Consider the following 22,084-nt stretch of genomic DNA (forward strand, 5'->3'; position numbering starts at 1 on the left):
ACACTACAATAGGTACTGTTAAGAAAACAAAAATCTAAGACAAACTGGGAAAATATGAGAAAGTCACATGTATTATAAAGGTTTTTGTCCAAAATATATTTTTAAAAGTCCTTAAAACTCAACAATATATAACAAGCAAGCCACCTTAAAATCAGCAAATTTACGAGCTTATATACCTCAAAATAAAATAGATAAATGGGAAAAAACACATGAAAACGCTTTCAGTATTATTTATTAATAAGGAAATGCAAATTATAGCCACTATGGGATACCATTATACCACATTACAGTAAAAACCCTGAAAATATTGAATGCTTGGAGGATGTAGAGCAACAAAGATTCTCATTCATTGCTGGTGGCAATGCAAAGTGATATGGCCACTTACAAGGCCACTTGGCAGCATTTTACAAAGTAAAACATATTTCTATCTTAAGGTTCAACCATTGCACTCCTATGTATTTACCAAAACATAAAGAAAAAACTTCACATAAAATGCCGTAGGCAACCATTACAGCAGATTTACCCATAATTACTAATACCTAAACTCAACCAATAAAGATTTCATTCAACAGGGGGATGGATAAACAGTTATATCGATAACATGGAATACCACTCAGCAATAAAAAGGAACAAACTGTATGTTAATATTAGATCAAGTAGACTTCAGAGCAAAACACAATTACTAAACAGGGACATTACATAAAAATGAAAAAGACAACAAATAAGGAAAACGTAACATTATGTTTTTAAATGTATACACCAAACATGGCCTTTAAATACAAGAAGCAGAAAATGATAGAGCTGAAAAGAGAAATAGATAAAAACACAATTTTAGCTGAGGACTTCACCATCCCACTCTAGTAATCTCCTAGACAGCAGATCAGCACAGGAATAGAAGTGAATAATGCAATCAACCCACACTAGTTAATAGTTACAGAACAGTACACCCAATAACAGCAGAATAAACATTTTTTTCAATAATTGATGATGAATTTACCAAAATAGACCACAGTTTAGGTCATAAAATAAACACTAATATATTTAAAATAATGGAAAGCATACAAGTATAGTCACTGAAAACAATGGAATGCACACAGCAATTAATGAGAAAGACAAGAGAAACTCTCTGAGCACTTGAGAATTAAGCAATCCTCATCCAAGCAAGCCATGGGCTGAAAAGAAAAGCTCAAAGGGAAACAGAATATGTGAAACTCAATGAAAATGAAAATATAACATATGAAATTATGTGAATGCCACTTAACTAGTGCTCAGTAGGATATTTGTAGCACTAAGTACTTTACATTATAAAAAAAGGAAAAGCTCAAATCAGTAGTCTTAGCTCCTGTCTTCAGAACCGTAAAAAAGAAGAGCAACATAAACTGAAAATGAGAATGAGGATGAAACAGTAAATGTAAGAATAGTTACCCGTGACATGGAAAAACAGGAAAGGAATAAGGAAAATCAATAAAACCGGAAGTTAGTGCTTCAAAAATTACAAACAAATCAAATCAACAAACTTCTAGCAAGAATGAGAAAGATTAAAAGAGAGAAGAAAGGGATCACTAATATCAGAGATAAACACTAAATATCACAGCAGACCCTTTTAATAATTTGTGAATACTACCAAAAAATGTGATGCTCATCAACTCAACCAGGTATAACAAATGAAACAATTTTTGAAGAACCACAAATTACCCAAACTGAGCCAATATGAAATAGAGAGCCTCAGTAGCTCTGTAACTATAAAAGAAATAAATAGAGTTTGTAATGAAACACCTCCCTCTCCTCTAAAATCTCTAGGCCTAGATGGTTTCACTGGAAATTTTTACCAAACATTCAAGGAATTAACATCAACATTACACAGACTCTTCTAGAAAATAGAAGAATAAGGTCACTTCCCAAATAGTTTTATGAAGCTAGTATCATTCTGACATCAAAACCAGATAAAGATAGTAAAAGAAAAAAAAAGAAATCAACAGACCAATATCGCTCATGGATTTAGAAATAAAATCTGCACCCCCAAATGTCAGCAAATTGAATCCATCAAGTATATAAAAAGAATTACACACAAGACCAAGTGAGATTTATTTAAGATATCATGCTTGGCTGGTTCAGCAATTCAAAACTCAAAACCAGCCACTGTTAGTGATCAATGCTAACATCACCAGTAACAGGACAAATTAGATTGTACGTCATATGCTAGGATACAAAGAGAAGACCACAGGATCACTTCTGTGACACTCTCTTAATAAAACACATCATCTAAATCTAATTGATAATGAAACATCACAAAAACCCAATGTAGTGACATTCTGCACTACTGGACTTTACTTTCAAAGGATTCAAAGTCATGAAGGTCAAGGAAAGACTGAGGAACTGTTCCAGACTGAAAGAGTTTTCAGAGACAGTACAACTAAATGCATCCATGCATCCAAATGGGATCTGTTTGCTATAAAGGACATTGCAGACAAGTAATAAAACTGGAAAAGAATCTAAGGATTACATGATAGAATGTATTCATGTTAACTTTCTGATCATGAAGATTGTATTGCAGTTATGTAGAATGTCTTGACTTGTAAGAATACTCACTAAGATTATCAGGGTGATGGCATAACATCAGCAATTTATGTTCTTTGTACTAAAACTTGCACTTTTCTCTAATTTTAAGACTGTTTCAAAAAATTAATTAAAAATATACAAATGAATGGACGAATGAACAGAAAAAGTGAAAAGACTTATTAGGTAAACTTTATTTCTCCAGGAAAAAATAGCCATATAAATCAGTGCTTAAAATTAAAATTATATAAGTTTAATGGCACTATAACAATTGTAATACCTCCAAACATTGACAATGACCACAGTACCAGCATACAAAATGATATCTGTCTAAAGCTAAATATTTTTTGTTTTGAGACAGTCTCGCTCTGTTGCCCAGGCTAGAGTGCCATGGTGTCAGCCTAGCTCACAGCGACCTCAGACTCCTGAGCTCAAGTGATCCTCCTGCCTCAGTCTCCCAAGTAGCTGGGACTACCAGTGTGTGCCACCACACCCGTCTGAGTTTTTCTATTTTTAGTAGAGGTGGGGTCTCTCACTCGGGCTGGCCTTCAACTCCTGAGCTTAAGCAATTCTACCACCTTGGCTTCCCAGAGTGCTAGGATTATAGGCGTGAGCCACCATGCCTGGCCTTAAAGCTAAATCTGTCAATCACTAGCTTTAGACAGGTATCATTGTATCTGTCTAGTATAGTGAAATATCTGTCTGCATAGTGATAAAAATTGTAAAATAAAAATTGGCCATCGCTTTTATCAAAAAATCCCGAAGCAATAAATGCTGACCAGGATGTGGAGAGATAGGAACACTCATACAACGCTGCTGGTGGGACTGCAAATTAGTGCAACCTCTGTGGAAAAGAATTTGGAGATACCTCAAAGAGCTAAAAATAGAAATACTGTTTGCTCCAGCAATAGCACTATTAGGCATCTACCCAAAAGAACAAAAGACATTCTATAATAAAGACATCTGCACTCGAATGTTCATGGCAGCTCAATTCACTATTGGAAGGATGTGGAAACAACCCAAGTGCCTGTCAATTCATGAGTGGATTATTAAAATTTGGTATATGTATACAATGGAATATTACTCAATTATAAGAAACGATGGTGATCTAGCACCTCTTATATTTTCCTGGATAAACTTGAGCCCATCCTCCAAAGTGAGGCATCAGAAGAATGGACAAATGGGCACCACATATACTTGCTATCAAATTGGCACGCAGTGATCAACACTATGGTGCTCACATGGTAGTAATATTCTTCAGGGATTGGGAGCTTGGGGGTGGGTAAACTCACAACTAATGGACATGGTGAGCATTGTACAGGGGAAAAGGCATGCCTCAAATTATGGTTTGAGTGTGGCCAAGTCATAACATGTAACCAAAATGTTTGTACCCCCATAATATCCTGAATTAAATTAAAAAAATCGGCCATCAATTTACTCTAACCAAGTATTGGTGAAAATTTGGTTGTTTGGCTGTTTAAACACCTGACAGGCCAGGCATGGTGGCTCACGTCTGTAATCCTAGCACTCTGGGAGGCCGAGGCAGAAGAATCACTTGAGCTCAGGAGTCTGAGACCAGCCTGAGCAAGAGTGAGACCCCATCCTACTAAAAATAGAAAAATAAAAACTTAACCAGACAACTAAAAATAGAAAAAATTGGCCAGGCAAGGTGGTGAATGCCTATAGTCCCAGCTACTTGGGAGGCTGAGGCAGGAGGATCACTGAAGCCAAGGAGTTTGACGTTGCTGTGAGCTAGGCTGATGCCACAGCACTCTAGCCCCAGCAACAGAGCGAGTCTGTGTCTCAATAAATAAATAAGTAAATAAATAAATAAATAAATAAATAACAAAAAAGAATAAAAAATAAATACCTGATATTTCTATAGTCTAAGGAGGTAAAACTGCTTTTTATTTGCAAGATCCACTTAAAAGTCTTTCAGGTCATAGAATTTTTAAAAAATGGCACATATTGTGATGATGCTGTCCAAAGTATATCTTGATTTATATCTGCCTCATCAGTGGATCCTAGAGGAGAAGCTTTTCTAGAGAAGAGCATCCAGATTCTAATTCAGCAAGACCTGAAAAGAAAAAGAAAAAGAAAAAGAATTCTATTCTTTAGCTAAAAGATTTCATAGGAACTAAGTGTAAGTCAGTAAAAAACAGTGGAAAACTTTATCATTATCAAAAAGAATGAGAAATATGTATGTAAAATGACAATACAAAATTACTGTTAAATATAATTTGCCCACAGTTGCACAATGAATTAGTAATTATCATTGTGGGTAAGTACCAGAGATTCTGGTTTTTTCTCATTCTTCATTCCCTATTCAACAACCATACGCTGAGGTACTATGACAAGCACTGGAATTACGAGGTGGGGTTGATACAGTCCATATATGATTGTCCTCAACAATAATATAACATGAAAAAACAGACAAACAGGCCACTTCCATGCAGAGTCATAGAGACCACAACAAGTATAAAACAGGGCACTACTGGAACACACAGGAGGCCCATCTGTCCAAGTTTTGTGTCAGTATTGTAGACTTTTTGGTAGAGGTGATATGCAAGTTGATAGCTGAAGGTCAAGGAAAAAGCGTACCAGGTAAAGGGAGGAGGAAGCAGGGGCAATAAGGAGGGACACTGTAGAATTCTAAGTAGTCTAGTTTGTGAGATGCTAGAGCAAAGGGGCAGACTAAGGTATGTGGCAAGAGATGAAGTTGAATAAATTGACAAGAACCAAGTTGATATGGGTGTTTTTCCCATGTTAAGGAATATGGAACTTTTCCTCAGGGAGAAAGTACACTAATGACAAAGTAAATGATTGATTTAAAATGTCACCAGTCAAGTGACTGCTTATGAACTGTCACTACTTGGCTAAATGTTACTACACGAGCCTGGGGTCTTTTGGCCTTAAATCACTAACATAATCCCAGAAAGTTGATGATGCCTTGGTTTTTGGAGAATTGTTTCATGTGCTGACTGACAGTATCATAGGGATGACAGCAGTGAATAAAGTGTAGAGACAGAAAAAAAAAAAGACACATAAAGTTCATGAGATTTTTTTAAAGCCATGTGGAATTAATGTGGCATAAGAATACTGTTCAGTATGAATGTTAATGTTTTCACATCTTTCATTACATGTGTGTAAGAGGAAGTGTAGTGTCTATTAACCAAACAATAGAAAAGATTGCCACTTCATATTTACGGTCAATTTCAGAAATCAAGTCATTAATGCCAATTTAATTCATACATTTTCACAGCATACCTTCTTGTAGTTCCATACTTATATTTTGTTCCAACTTGTGTGTCATCTGAAATAAGTCAAATATTTAGAATGTTTAAGTAAACCACAGACATTTTCATGGGAATCATATATCACTTACATAATGTGGCTTTAAATATTTGTGGAAACTAGACTCAACTTCACAATTGCTTAAATAGAAAAATAATCACATAAATTAAAAAACTCTACTTATTTTACATTTAGTTAATAGAGAATACATATGTGTAATGCTGCTTAATCTCATAAAAAGTAAAATTAATAATTGGTATATTGAGTATACATCATTTCAGAAAGGTGACACTTTCTCTTATTAGTACAAGGGTTAGGCAATTCAAGTCATATTTTCGCATGAATCTGTTATTTTGTAATTCTTAGCAAAACCCTGCTGTTTATAAAAGTGTGAAGAGTTTTTCATTTTAATGAATTTTCCCTTAAAATAAAATTTCTATCTCTCTTGAGATGATCATATAGTCTTTGTTTTTCCTTCTATGTGGTGAATCACATTTATTGATTTTATATATGTTGAACCATCCTTGCATCCCTGGGATGAAGTCCACTTGGTCATGCAGGATTATTTTCTTGAAGTGCTGGTGAATTTAGTTTTTTCTAGTATTTTCTTGAGGATTTTTGCATCTGTATTCATAAGGGCTATTGGCTTGTAGTCTTCTTTTTTTGTTCTGTCCTTTCCTGGCTTTGGTATGAAGGTGATACTGGATTTGTAGAATGAGTTGGGGAGGATTCCCTCCTTCTCAATATTATGGAATAATTTATGGAGTAGAGTTAATTGTTCTTCTTGGTAGGTCTAGTAAAATTCAGCTGTGATTCCATCTGGTCCGGTGCTTTTTGTTGTTGTTGTTGTGAGATTGTTTACTACTGCTTTAATCTAATTGCTTGTTAATGGTCTGTTCAGGAGATCTGTTTCTTCCTGATTGAGTCTGAGAGGTTGTGTGTTTCTAGTAATTTGTCCATTTCCTCTATGTTTTCAAGTTTATGTGCATACAAATTTTCATAGTATTTGCAGATGACATTTTTGGCCTTAAATTTCTGTGGTATCCATTGTAATACCTCCTTTTTCATTTCTGACTGAGCTTATTTGGGTCCACTCTCTTCTATTCCTGGTTAATCTAGAAAGAGAGCTATCAATTTTGCTTATCTTTTCAAAGAACCAATTTTTTGTTTCATTGATACTTTGTTTTTAATTTGCTTTCCATTTTATTTAGTTCTGCCCTGACAGTAGTTATTTCTTTTCTTCTGCTGCCTTTGCATTTGGTTTGCTTTTCATTTTCTGATTCCTTGAGGCTTGGTGTTAGATTGTTAATTTGTGATCTTTCTGTCATTTTGATGTAGGCATTTAAGACTATGACTTTTGCCCATAGGACTGCTTTTGCTGAATCCCGTAGTTTTTGAGAGCTGGGGTCCCCTTTGTCATTCATTTTGAGGAATCTTTTGACTTGAGTCTTAATTTTATTATTCACCCAATGATCGTTCAGTAGCAGGTTGTTTAATTTCCATGACTTTGTGTAGAATTGAGTGTTTCTCTTGGAGTTGATTTCTAGTATTATTCCACTGTGGTGACGGCATGATCTTATATCTAGAAAACCCCAAAGACTCCACCACCAAGAGATGCCTGGAATTGATAATTAAATTCAGCAAAGTCACAGGTTACAAAATCAATGTATACAAATCAGGAGCATTCCTATACAGCAACAAGTCAAGCTGAGAGTCAAATCAGAGACTCAGTACCATTTGCAATAGCTACAAAGAAAATAAAATACCTACAAATGTACTTACTTAAACAAGGAGGTGAAAGATCTCTACAAGGAGAACTATGAAGCACTGAGGGAAGAAACTGCAGATGACTTAAACAAATGGAAAAACATAACACGTTCATAGGATCAGTAGAAACATTGTTAAAATGTCCACACATTTCACGTTGATTATAGATTCAATGCAATCCCCATCAAAATACCAATGTCATATTTCACAGATCTAGAAAAAATAATTCTACACTTTGTTTGGGACCAGAAAAGAGTCAAAGTAGTCAAGGCAATCTTAAGCAAAAAGAAGAAATCCAGAGGCATCATATTATCAGACTTCAAACTATAAGGCTATGGTAACCAAAACAGCAAGGTATTGGCACAAAAATAGAGACACAGACCAATGGGACAGAACAGAGAACCGAGATATAATACCATCCACATACAACCATCTGATCTTTGACAAAGCAGACAATAATATACACGGGGGAATAGAAACCATATTCAAAGACCATATAATTCTCCAAATAGATGGAGAAAAAGCATTTGACAAAATCCAGCACACTTTTATGATAAAAATCCTTAACAAAATAGGCATAGATGGGACATTCCCTAAAATTATTAAGGCTATATATGATAAACCCACAGCCAATATCACACCCAATGGGGAAACACTGAAGCATTCCCGCTTAGAACAGGAACCAGACAAAGTTGCCCACTGTCTCCACTTCTATTCAACAGAGTGCTGGAAGTCCTTGCCAGAGCTATCAGACAAGAGAGGGGAATGAAAGGCATCTGAATGGGGGCAGAAGACGTCAAACTCTGACTCTTTGCTGATGATATACTATTATATCTAGAAAATCCCAAGGATTCAACCAAGAGACTCCTGGAATTGATAAACGAATTCAGTCTCAGTATACAAAATTAATGGACACAAATCAGCGGTATTCATAAATGCCAATAACAGTCAAGCTGAAAATCAAATCAAAGACCCAACACCTTTCACAACAGCATCAAAGAAAGTTAAATATTTAGAATATATTTAAGGAAGGAGATGAGAGACATGTATCGGGAGAACTACGAAACAGTGAGAAAAGAAATTGTAGAGGATCTAAACACGTGGAAATGCCTACCATGCTTCTGGATTGGCAGAATCAATATTGTTAAAATGTCCATTCTACCTAAAGTGATCTACAGAATTAATGCAATCCCTATCCAAATTCTGCCATCATTCTTTACAGATTTAGAAAAAATAATTCTCTGTTTCTTCTGGAACCAGAGAAGACCTTGTATAGCCAAAGCAATCTCAAGCAAAAAGAATAAATTGGGAGGCATCAGTCTGCCAGACTTCAAACTTTATTACAAGACTATACTAACAAAAACAGCATGGTACTGGCACAGGAACAGAGATAGAGACCTTTGGAATAGGATGGAGATCCTAGATATAAAACCATCCTCATATTGTCATCTAGTCTTTGACAAAGCAGACAAAATATACATTGGGGAAAAGAATCTCTATTCAATAGCTGGTGCTGGCAAAAGTGGATATCCACATACAGAAGACTGAAACTAGATCCCCACCTCTCACATAAATCAACTCATGACAGATAACAGACTTAAACCTGAGACATGAAACCTTAAGAATCCTTGAAGAAAATATTGGGAAGACTCTTTTAGACACCAGCCTAGGTAAAGAATTTATGAGGAAGACCCCCAAAGCAATCGTAGCAGCAACAAAAATAAACAAATGGGACCTGATCAGATTAAAATGCTTCTGCACAGCCAAGGAAACTATCATTAGAACGAACAGACATTCTACACAATGGGAGAAAATATTTGCTTTCTACACATCCAATAGAGGGCTGATAAGAAGAATCTATATAGAACTTAAGAAAATCAACAAGAAAAAAATCAAACAACCCCATCGATGAATGAGGAAAGGACATGAACAGAAACTTTTCAAAGGAAGGCAGACTAATGGCCAGCAAACATATTAAAAAAGTGCTGAACAACTCTAATCATTAGGGAAACGCAAATCAAAACCACAATGAGATATCACCTAACTCTAGTGAGAATGGCCCAAAATAACAAATGCTGGCGTGGATGCGGAGAGATAAGAACATTCATACACTGCTGGTGGGACTGCAAATTAGTACAACCCCTGTTGAAAGTAATTTGGAGACACCTCAAAGAGCCAAAAATAGAAATACCATTTGACCCAGCAATCCCACTACTGAGCATCTATCCAAAGGAACAAAAGACATTCTACAATAAAGACATCTGCATTCAAATATTTATAGTAGCACAATTCACAATTGCCAAGAAGTGGAAACAACCCAAGTGCCCATCAACACATGAGTGGATTAATAAAATGTGGTGTATATATACCGTGGGATACTACTCAACTACAGAAAACAATGGTGAACTAGCACCTCTTATACTATCCTGGATAGAGATTGAGCCCATCCTTCAAAGTGAGGTATCACAAGGATGGAAAAACATGCACCACATGTACTCGCCATCGAATTGGAATACTAAGGTGTTCACATGGCAGTAATACTCATTGGGTGCCAATCAGGTGGGGGACTGGGGCTGGGGGGGAATCCACAACTAACAGAAGTGGAACACACCGTTATGGGGAAAGGACATGCTTGTAGCCCTCACTTGGGTGAGGCAAATGCATTACATGTAACCAAAATGTTTGTACCCCCATAATACCCTGAATTAAAAAATTCAAATATTTGCTTGATTTAAGTATTGAAAAAGTGCTGTGAAATTGCCCATCAATAGCCTAATTTTACAGTAATCAAGATAAAAATGCTATAAGTAACATAGCAATTAAAGATATACTTTTATGTAGAAAATGACAAATATTTTAATTTAAAAACTAATCTAAATACTATAGGTTTATTTAATTCCTCAAACTTATTTATCTTGGATTGCTTTTAATAATAAACATCTATTTGTGGTTAAGTGCTTGGATGGCAATCATTGACTTGTGATTAAGGGTGGAAAATTCAAGATGGTACAAAAAACTTTAAAAGTGTTATGAACAATAGCCAAACTAAAATCAACTAGAAAGTAAGCCAAAGCATCTCTCAATATACCTTTAGTTATTAGGCAATAAGATTCAGTCTCTAAAATCTAACTTAAATGCTGCTTTTAAAGAAATTTCAAATGTGTCATTTTAGTTCCATATATTGAATAATGTTAATATACAGGTATCTCTTGAAGATGACAGCTGCAGGGACTTGAAGAAAATGGAAATTTTTCACTTTCCTCTGTTTATTAACACAGATAATTATGACCTTTATTTATCATGCATAGGTCATTTTAACAACACAGTATTTCACCAAATAAGAAACAAGAATTATATCAGAAATCTGAAACCCAAAGGAAAGAAGACAATATAACTAACCTCAGTCAAGTAGGTCTCCAAGTTGGCATCTGAAGTCCATGGGAATGAGGAAAAGAACGTTGAGTTTTCTCTTGAAGAAAACTCTCTGTGAAGACCTAAGCCATTATGAACAGTTCCAACAGAAGGTGATTCTGTGCCCGTCTTCATAGCTCGAGTGGGAAAGCAAGTTCCAGTCCCCCGTGTCTCCTCAACAAGATTGCGACTGGACACTGCTAGTCGCTTAGGAGTTCTGTGAAAACTGCAAAAGACAAATGTTTAGTATTTCATTTTTTCCTAAATGATTGCATTTTTTTAAAAAATTACCATAAGAGTAAATGGAATGTCCCATTAAATAGTGTTTTAACTGTGAAAATGTGTCACAGCATGCCTATTGCATGCAGTTATAGTTTTACAATTGTTCTACAGAAGTGTGTGTGTGTGTGTGTGTGTGTGTGTATAGTGTGTGTTTATATATATATTTATATATATAAATAGGAGAATTTCTACAAAATAAGTAATTCAAATAAAGCAAGGAGGGGAGAGAAATCTCTATCAATGATGTATGGCTTAACAGGTAACACTTGCTGCCTCCTGGAATGGCTCTATTTATAAGATTCTTGAGGATGCCATTAGAAATACTTGTATTTAAAGGGTAAGGGATAATGAACATTATGAATGTGTTAGTTTGCTTGACTATAATAGCCATTTCTCCATGTACAAATATATCCAAACATCATGTTGTACTCTTTAAATATATATCATAAAAGGATTATCCCTAAAAAAGGTAGAAATAATTGTATTTAGTAAACCAATGTAAAGAAGTTAATTTACTGAATGTCAAAATGTGCCAAGAGTAGTCATACTCCTTTATTTTTTCAGTTTAAGTTGTAATCTTCCAAAAAGCAGTTAAACTCGTAATATTTCTATGAGGAGAATGGTGACAAGCAATTGTATAACAATAATACCAAGTTATAAGGCTTGAAAAATACTTCGAGGAAAGACTATTAGGTAAGGTTAACTACACGAGAATATTAAGGGGGAAAATGCCATATATAACCAAAAAAGAGGGAGAGTCATAAACTGCCCTGGACTACCATTTTTAAAGATAGTTCATTTATTAACATTGTTTTCCAAAATTCTGTTATCTAGTTAGCTTTCACTTCCCACTAATCTCATGAATCTATCTCACTAAAAAGCATGCTTTCAAGGCAAATTAATGATCTTAATTTATTTTCTATTCCATATTTTGACTTACTTTTTTGCTTTCTTCAACAAATATTTCCTAGCTTTTAATTCTCCTTGATACAGGGGCTTATACTTTTCCACTTCTCCTTGAGAAAATTTCATGTTGGAGATTTCAGATTCCAGATTTTTAATTGTCACTTCTGTCTGACTTCTTATTGAAGCCACATGATCCTCTTTTAACTGTTCTAGGTATTCTTCAGATGCCGCTTGTGACTAAAACACATAAAAAGGATACATTTTTAGTACCCTTTAACCTGAACAATTCCTGTATATTGGTTTCCTTTACTTTTGAATCAGAGAGCTATTTTATTTTGTTTGTTTATTTATATTTTTAGAGACAGTATCTGTCTTTTATTTATTTATTTCTACTTTTAGAGATAGTGTCTCTGTCACTGCAGCTGGAGTGCAGTGGCCAGATCATAGTTCACTGCAGCCTCCCAATTCCTGGGCTCAAACCATCCTCCTGCCTCTGCCTCCTGAGTAGCTGGGAATACACGTGTGCAGCACCGTGCCTGGCTAATTTTACTACTTTTTGTATAGATGGTATCTTATTACGATGCCCAGGCTTATCTCAAATTTGTAGTCTCAAGTGATACTCCCAGGCTGACCACCCACAATGCTAGAAGGACACCCATTCTCCGAGAGCAATTTTAAATATGTGACAAAAGAAGCTGAGGTTTAAAATATTGAACATCAATTATCAACTAAATTGATAATTTAATCAGAATTATAAAAAATTGAATCATTACTAAATTAGTATTCATGAATTCTGATAATCCAAAGAATAATATAATCAATTTAACATTTAAAAAGTTGAGCAATGTAACTTAAAAAGAAACTCTAGAGTACAGTATAATTTCTAAATCACAATTTTTTCTTTTCCTTATAGTATTGTTTTATGCTAACTGGCCTTAATAATCAAATGATTTTCTAAGGAGCTTCAATATTCTCAAAGAGGAATTTATTTATAATGATGATAGAAACTAAAAGATTTAAAGGGAGAAACAGATGCCACCTTCCTTCTAGAAATCTACAAAACCAATTGCTATAACGGAAGTAGAGGAAACACACACAATGAACACATCACAGTATCATCTGCAGTTAAATGAATGAAAGTGCGTTTCACACTTAACTAACCTGCAAAAATAGATTGACTTCTTTTATTTTTTCTACAACACCCTGTGTTGCTCTTTCTTCAATCTCGTCCTTATACTTTTGAACTTCACCAAGATCTACCATCTGTTGCATATGGTTTTTGAGTTCCAAAAATTCTTTTTCCAACTTCATGTTCTCTTTCTCTACTATCTCACATTGTTCTTGTGTTGCTTTCATAGAGAATAATTCCTCTTGATCAACTTGATTCTTTGCATCCAGATATCGACATCTTGAACATACAGTTGCCAGTGATTCCATAAAATCATCAACCTGCATGAATAAAATAATGTAGTTTAATAATGAAGGAAGTAGGCTGAGAATAGGGTATCAGAAAACTAATAACATTTTGAAATACATTAAGTTACAATAAAATGCTATCTATACTGTAGTAGATTCTTCAAAAATGGACATTTGAATTATTCAGAAAATCAAGAGCAAAGTTTAAACCACTGGGATTCACAAAATACATACTTTACTCTTTCACACAACATTTACACTTGATCTTAGGACATTGTCTATGATTAATTCAATTCTTTCTTCCTTAAACTCTCTTAGTAGGAAGTCTTATACCTGTTCCTCCATCATTATTCCCAAAAAATTTCTAAAGAAATTTTACGGACTTTACACTGAACTATTTTTATGAACTGCAAAGGTTTTACGCTAATTTAATTGCTTTCCAAGGAGCAATGATTCCTGGAGTTACAAAACTCGTTATAAAAGTTTAATGACAAGATCTATACTCTCTTTTTAATAAAAATGCCTTAATTCTACAGCACTATCTTGTAATCCTTTGTTACTTTACACAGAATAAGGTAGCATACCAAACAACAACAAACGAAAATACTTGCTGGGATTTCGGTGGTACTGAGTTGGAACAAATTACTTTCCTTTAGATGGAATGTTGATTTGATTTATAACAGGTGAGTGAAGTAGTGCTTTTAAGGCACATCTACAATTTTTTTTGATATAACTCCCATGAAATTCCCTCTCCAGAGTATGAGTTGGCTTTAGTAACCAGTTGCTAGTGACTATAATGTGGCAGAACTGCTGTGTGACTTACAAATTTAGGTTAGAAAATGTAATTCTGCTTCCACCTGACTTTTCCCCTCTGGGTAAGCTTGTCCTTCGAATACAGCTACAATATTGTGAGGAACCACAACCCACATGGTGAATCCTTGTATAGATATTTCAGCTGACTGCCCCAGCTAGAGTGCCAGGCAAAAGAGTCAGCTTCAACGGCCAGACATATGAATGAAGATGCCTTTAAATGAGTCTAGTCCCCAGCTTCAAGTCACCCCCGCTGTTGCCACATGAAGAAGAAATAAGCTGGCCCTACTCAGCCTTCACTAAAACTGAAGATTGTGAACAAAGTAAATGTTTTGAGACACTGAATTTTGAGGTGGGTTATCATACAGCAATAGATAATTGATACAGATACTGATACTAAATATGGGGTGTTGCCATTAAAAAACAACAACAACAACCGTTAAAACATGTCAGATACCTTTGCACCAGGAGGAAGGTGGAAGCTGAAAGGACCTAGACATGAATAAGAATGAAAACCAAAAGGCCTCCAAGGAGACTGTCAGTGGAAGCCTGATGGCCCTTGAAGAGACTCACAGGAAGGCTTTCAAGGACAGCGGAGAAAATGATACTAAAACCTGGAGGAAATGGCACTGCTGCTCCACAGTGGCTGAAAGTAAAATCAATGCAGGAGATAAGCTAAAAAAAATTAAATATCAAGGATCCAGGACTTTCTGGATTCAAATACCTGTTTCCCATTTGCAGCCTCTCCACATGTTGATTTACCAAACAGATGATCCCTGACTTACAACGGTACAGATCACAATTTTGTGACTTTAAAATGGTGCAAAAATGTTATACATTGAGTATTCCCATCTGGAATGGTGGTAGGTCCTGCATTTTAAGCCTGAGCCTGATGCCATATTAAAGGACACTTGTAGCTGGTTATTGAGCAGGAATTGATGTATTTTTGACATAGGAGGAACATAAACAAAAAATGTAACCAGAGGGTAGCTTGTGCTGGTTTTAAAACATTTTTCCATTCATTCTTTCATATTCATCCCATAGACATAGACATCATCGAGAGAGCTGAGGGAGGCACCCAGAACTTGTATCCTCCACAGAGAAGAACCAAAATAATTAGATGACCACACCTTGAACAAAGCCCCTAAGAGAGAGCTCTGGAATTCAGCAGGGAAGTAATAGGAACCCATGGAATCATGGAAGCAAAAGAAAGGGAAGAAGCCACGCCAGCTGAGATCAGCTCAGAGCCAGGCCAGACTTCCCATTGTGGGGAAAAGGGAAGGGAATGAACCCCAGTGATCCACATTCCCCTGAGGACACCTGCAATCCAAGCCACAGAGGGGCCCTGAGCCCTCACAGGCCCTGAACTGAGCATAGCGAGCTCCTGAGAGGCAATTCATGCCGAGTCCCACGTACCCTCTGAGAGGGTGCAGTACAATGCCATGTTAAGAGCCCAATCCTCAGTGGGCTACATCCTGCCCTGGGGCTCAACAGCCGCCACATGTCCTCCCTGGCACCCCACTGACATCCACTATGTTCCCATAGAGGGTTACAACATCGTGTACCTGCTGAACCCAGCAGTGCAGATGGGCTCCAAACTTTACATCACACACCACCCTAACCCCCTGAGAATTAGGGGGTCTGGCCCAGGAGGGAAGCTGCCCAAGGACAAAGGGAGCCTGAGTGCATGTGCACCAGAACTAGGGGGCCACTTGACTGAGGCCACTGACTATGAAAGTGACTCTGCCTCATCCAGAGGCAGGGCCATGGTGCACTTGTGCACACCTTCAGGGGACCCAAGGACTGGCTAGTTCATATGCACCATCAAGGAGCCTGAGAACCAGCCTACCTAACCTGCTGTGGCCAACACCTGCATGTGCCATATGAGAGCCTGAAAACAAGGCCAACTAAACTCCCTTTGCTGCTCCTCCAGCTACACCCACAAATACCTTCCAGGGCCCTGAGGATCAGCTTGCCCCTCATAGGCTAGCACACATTCTGGGGCCTGAGGGTGGGCGTATGCCATGTGCCACCACTGCCGTGGCACCCTCAGCCTCGGGGCCTGAGGATTGGCCACCCATCATGCTGCTTCCAGTGCCCATGGACACTGTCCAGGAGCCCGAGGACAATCCTACTGTCCAGCACACAATTCAGGAGCCTAGGGACAACTCTGTCAAGCTGGACACTGCTGACAGCTCCTACACATGACCTCAGCAAACCTATCGACAGGCCTGCCCACCACACTGCCATAAGTGCCCACACAAATGTACCACCCAGGGGCCCAGGGACTGGCCAAGCACTGCTATCGTAAAACTGGTGATATAATTGCCACCCAGGAGCCCACTACTGCCATCACTGGTTTGCTGCACACCACAAGGAGGCCCAGAGATCAGCACCCTGCCACCACTAACACATACCTATACCGCTGCGGTGTGTGTCCTAAGAATAAGGTCTTAGTGCTATAGAGAAGAACCAGGTACCAGGTCAGAGGCACGTCTACTGTGAACTAAAAGATGATGGATTACCTCAGTTTGCAATGAGGAAAGCTGAAGCTCAGATCTAACCTTCTCTTTCTTAGACAGCAAAAAAGTATAAATGATTCTATGAATTATAATGACTTAATAAAACATAATGCAGTGAATAGCAGACTCAGTCAGTGGAGCCTGTGATCCAGATTTTATGGAAATGGGAGTCAAGAGGGAGGAGTCTCTAGGTCACAGACTAAAGTTTGAATGAAAAGTCAAAAAAAAGAACGGACTCTGCCCTTGTAAGCCTGACTTCCTATCATGTCATGGAGTCAGCAAGGTATAAGCTGGCCACACGCTCCTTTAAAAAGCAAAAAATGAAGTTAAAGACTTTCCACTACATTGACTTCTTACTGTAAGACAGCTGGTAATATGCAACATGATCAAGAAAAGAACTCTTGTAAAATTTGATTTGGTGTTGGCATAAGGATAGACGTAGATCAATGATTTGAATTATTAACCCAAAAATAAACCCTCACATTTACAATCAATTGATCATCAAAAAGGGTTACAAACCAATTAAATGGGAAAAGTACACTCTTCAACAACTGATGCTGGGAAAACTGCATATCCACATGCCTTAGAATAAAGTTGGACTCCCTCCAAAGACCAAATCTAAAATGTATCTCCAAATATAACAGCTAAAGGTAAGAGCTAAAACTATAAAACCTTTAGAAGAAAACAGAAGCATAATTCTGTGTGACTACATTTCATAGCGACTTCTTAGCTATAACACCAAAAGAAAAAACAGATTAACTCAACTTCATCAAAACTGAAAACTTCTGTGCTTGAAGACATACCATCATTAAGAAAGTGGAAAGGCAAACCACTGAGAGGGAGGATACAGGATATATAAAGATCTCTTACAATTCATAAATAAAAAAGAAAACCCAGTTTAAAAATAGGCAAAGGATGTGAATAGACATTTCCCCAGAGAAGATATATGGCTGGCTAATAAGCACATCAAAAAATGCTTAGCATCATTCCTCATTAGGGAAATACTAATCAAAACCACAATGAGGTATTATTTCACATCACTGGGATGGAATCTTTTTTCAATCAAACAGATGGAAAATTAGTATTGGCAAGGATGTAGGGAAGTTAGAGCCCTCGTACAATGTTTACGGGAATGTAAAATGGCACAGCCACTTTGGAAAATATACTGGCAGCTCCGCAAAAGGTTACAAATAGAGTTTTCATATGACCCAGCAATTTGATTCCTAAGTACATACCTAAGTGAAATGGAAAGATATGCATACATAAAAATTATATATGAAAGTTCAGAGCACCATTATTAATAATAGCCAAAAAATGGAAAAAAACCAAAGGTCCATCAACTGATGAATAGATCAATAAAGTGTTTGGAATATCCATGCAACAAAATATTAGTCAGCAATAAGACAATAAGCACTGATACGTTTTTGCAGGATGGCTGACTAGAAGCATTTCTAGCACAACTTATCCTCATAGAAGAACCAAAATCATGTGTAGACAATCACACTTTGAATATATTATACAAGAGGGAACACAGGAGTTCAACAGAAAAGTGAAAGGAAATTAAAAATTCTGGGAAGCACAAGGAACATAAGCAGCCCATAGGCCCGGGGCCAGATGAAAACTGGGAGTGAATCCAGAATGCAGGAGAAGGTGACGGAGTTTCTTCCTGTGGTCCACGTTCCCACTGGGGAATCACATAATCCAGGCCATGGGAGAGCACCTTGAACCTCCCCAAGCCCAAGTGTAACTTAGGAAACAGCCAGCAGAGTGTGAGAGGAAATAAAAACAATTGAATATTTAGGGCTACGTTGCTCTGCATAGACTAGACCAGTGCTGAAGTGTAAGGTCAGGAAGAAAGCTTCATGAAGAAGAGGAAATTGTGTGCCAAGTCTGCTTAAATGAAGCCAGATGAACAGAAACTGAAAAGGCAAAAGGACAGCATGAGTATGGTGGAGAGATGTTGCAATCAGCCCGATTAACTGTCAGGATAAACTCCAACGGCAGGGAAGTAACAACATGAGTCCACACAGTAACTTGGAAATTAATATTCATTAATTTTCACATTATTCATAATAGCCAAAGAGTGGAAGCAACCTAAAGGTCCACCAACTAATGAATGGGTAAGTGGTATAGCCATACAGTAGAATATTAATCAACAATAAAAAGAAATGAAGTGTTGACACGTGCTACAGCACAGATGAATGGGTAAGTGGTATAGCCATACAGTAGAATATTAATCAACAATAAAAAGAAATGAAGTGTTGACACGTGCTACAGCACAGATGATCCCTGAAACATTATGCAAAGTGAAGGAAGCCCATCCTAAAGTAATATATTGTACGACTATTTTAATGAAATGTTAAGAACAGGCAAATCTGTGCAGACAAAAAGTACACAATGGTTTCCCAGAAAGGGGAAGGTGCAGAGATAAGGGGGAGCAGTTCATCTCTAAAACCTGGACTCAACTGTCAAAATAGCCCACATAATGGAATCTTAACTTCAAAATCCTCATTTCAGATAGGAACATTTCCATTTATCTCCTTCATCATGGTCTTAAAATGTAGCAACATAAAGATATTAAAATGGTATTTTCAGCATTATAAGTCTCCCTTATTAATATTAGTTTATATCTATTGAAAATTTGTAAATTAACCCATAAAAATCTCATAGGTGACACAATGTCTTTATTCAAAGTAAAGCATTTCTCAGCTCTAACTTTTATTAGCTGGAAACAAGGTACATTTCCAGGCTGCTACTGCAAATACTTTTATCACCTAGATATTTTTATATTCAACTAGATTCAAGGTTTGGCCCTAACCAAATATATTGCTTTAAATTTTCTTTCTAGACGTTTGAAAAGTATATATCTTTCTTGATACTTACTTCTGCTTTCGCTTTTGAATGTCGATATGGTCTTTCTTTTACTTGATTAAATTCATTGATTAAGGCATTTAATCTTTCTTCTACCGGAAGACTTTGGTTTCCATTCTCAGCTTGAAGATTTTTCACATTATCATAAAATTGGTCTTGCATCTTAATTACTGCCTTGTCCTTATTGTTAGCTTTGTTTTCAGCACCTTCCAGTTGCTGGCCAAGCAACATGCTTTCATTTTCTGGTGGAGATAATCTCTCCCCTAGAGATTGCTGCTCTGCAATGGATTTCTTCACTGGACCTTGTTCATTTCCAGAGCTTTGTTTCATTTCCTTCATTCCACACTCTCTTTGCCCTGGGTCTCTTGGTACACATTCTAAAACCAAAGCCTTTTCTGCAAGACCATCTCTTGTGTAATGTAATTCATTTTCCAGTCTATGGATTTTATTTTCAGCCTTAGAAAGGTTTTGAGAGAGAATCTTCATGTTTTCTTTTATATTAGATACATAGAAGTTCATTTTCTCCTTTAAATTAATTGGTTCATTTCTTGATCTCTCCAGAGGAAATTCTAGGTCTCTTTTGGATGCCTTAGTTTGATCAAGGTCATGCAGAGTAGTAGTCAGTCGAGAACAATAGGATTCCACTTCTCTTTGCAATCTTTCCTTGTTTTGTTTTTCATTCTCCTGTTGGACAGTTAGCATTGCATTTTCAGATATCAGAAAGGCAAGCTGTCCAACATACTGAGGTATTGTGTTTGCTATTCTTTCCTCAGTCCATTGTGTGGTCATTTCAAGGTTCTCATTCTTGTACAATTCTTGTACAATTTTAATAGCCTTGAAATATTTCTCTTGCTTTTCCTGGATCTGCATTTGTATTCTGTCTCTTTGCATTCTTAGCATGGCAGTTTGTTCCTGCAACATGCAATTCTGATGCAACAGATCCTATTCTTTTTCATAACTCTGAGACATCTAAGTAATACAAAGAAAACTTTTAGTTAGTACTGAAAACAATGACATACCATGATTTCCTCTGAAATTAAAGGAGAATCTGTCCATTTATACAACAAAAGGGTTGCAAAAGGGTATCCAACTAGAAAAAGAAGTTGGATCAAAACCTCACACCTTATATAGCATAAATGACCAAAAGTTCAAAAAGTTATTTCAAGACAAGGAATCTGTGAAAGTAAAAGTGAAACCACCGGAGAATTTTTAAGAATCTCAAAATTGGAACAGTCTTTTTCTGAGTTACAACAGACTCAAAGGCACAAAATAAAAGATTGATAAATCTGACTACAGTCAAAAACTGTATTTATACTCTAATATCTAACCTATGCATTACCCCACAGTAAGAGCCTTAGCTCTGCATATATTCAGACAGATAAAATTTCATTAGAGATAGTCTACTTTTCTAATATTTCATATTCAGTTATAAGAATTACACTGATTGATGAATGATATATATCTAGGCATTGAACTATACCACTTCTACATACATCAATGGACTCATTTGGTTATCACAATTCTAAAAAGGAGAGGTTAAAAATGTAAGCAAGCTGTGGGATTCCCTCCAGGTCTTCTGACTCCATTGTAGCAAGTTACAGTTACTTTTTTCATGTAAACATATAAGCAGAAAGGAAGCCTTTTATTTCAAACACCAAATGGTAAATAAGATAAAATTTATAGACCTCTTCTTAGAAAATCAGGAATTGCCATTGCAATAGCCCTTGTTTCCTCTTTATGTTTGAAACAGTAATCAGTGTGAAAATACACTCAATTTTACTAGGAACAAAACATTTATCAAGAAATTCTAAGTATATATTATGGCATATTATTGTTTGCAAAGCCTCTTTGTAATGAAATAAGATACTGCTTGGTATAAACTGTTACTCTTCTCAAAAGTGAGAAGAATGACATTCCAAATATGGTCTCTGAACTGGCTGTCCTTTTTATTCTTACCTGTTGGTGGAAGTAGTAAACTAACCTTTCCATTAACACATCAAGGGGATAAAATCACTTCCCAAAATTAGAACGTATATTGTTAGTAGCAAAGGCTGAGATTATGAAAAGATCATCGATTCCTATGAACCACATTAAAAGCCTCTCCTTTGGATGAGGCCATGTGACTTTCAACGACCTGACTGTTACAGAGAAATGGAGTTGAACTGAAAACAGTTTTTTTGATCCAATGGGACAAAAATGCCACCACCACCCCCCACACACACAGCTAAAAATCCTCTATACTTTCTAAG

The 22,084-nt window shown here is 36.6% G+C and overlaps 1 protein-coding gene across 1 annotated transcript; it reads right to left on the reverse strand.

The window, feature by feature from the left end:
* Positions 1-4,525: 4,525 nt before the first annotated feature.
* On the reverse strand, positions 4,526-12,437 carry LOC123622607 (ankyrin repeat domain-containing protein 26-like). The gene is made up of 4 exons (XM_045529107.1): positions 12,251-12,437; positions 11,017-11,254; positions 5,824-5,869; positions 4,526-4,633 (listed from the first exon to the last, which is right to left on the reverse strand). The coding sequence occupies exons 1-4, from the start codon at positions 12,340-12,342 to the stop codon at positions 4,581-4,583; spliced, it is 429 nt and encodes a 142-aa protein (XP_045385063.1). The 5' UTR covers positions 12,343-12,437; the 3' UTR covers positions 4,526-4,580.
* Between the last annotated feature and the right edge of the window lie 9,647 nt (positions 12,438-22,084).

This window comes from Lemur catta, chromosome 17, assembly GCF_020740605.2.
Source record: "Lemur catta isolate mLemCat1 chromosome 17, mLemCat1.pri, whole genome shotgun sequence".
Classification (NCBI taxonomy): domain Eukaryota; kingdom Metazoa; phylum Chordata; class Mammalia; order Primates; family Lemuridae; genus Lemur; species Lemur catta.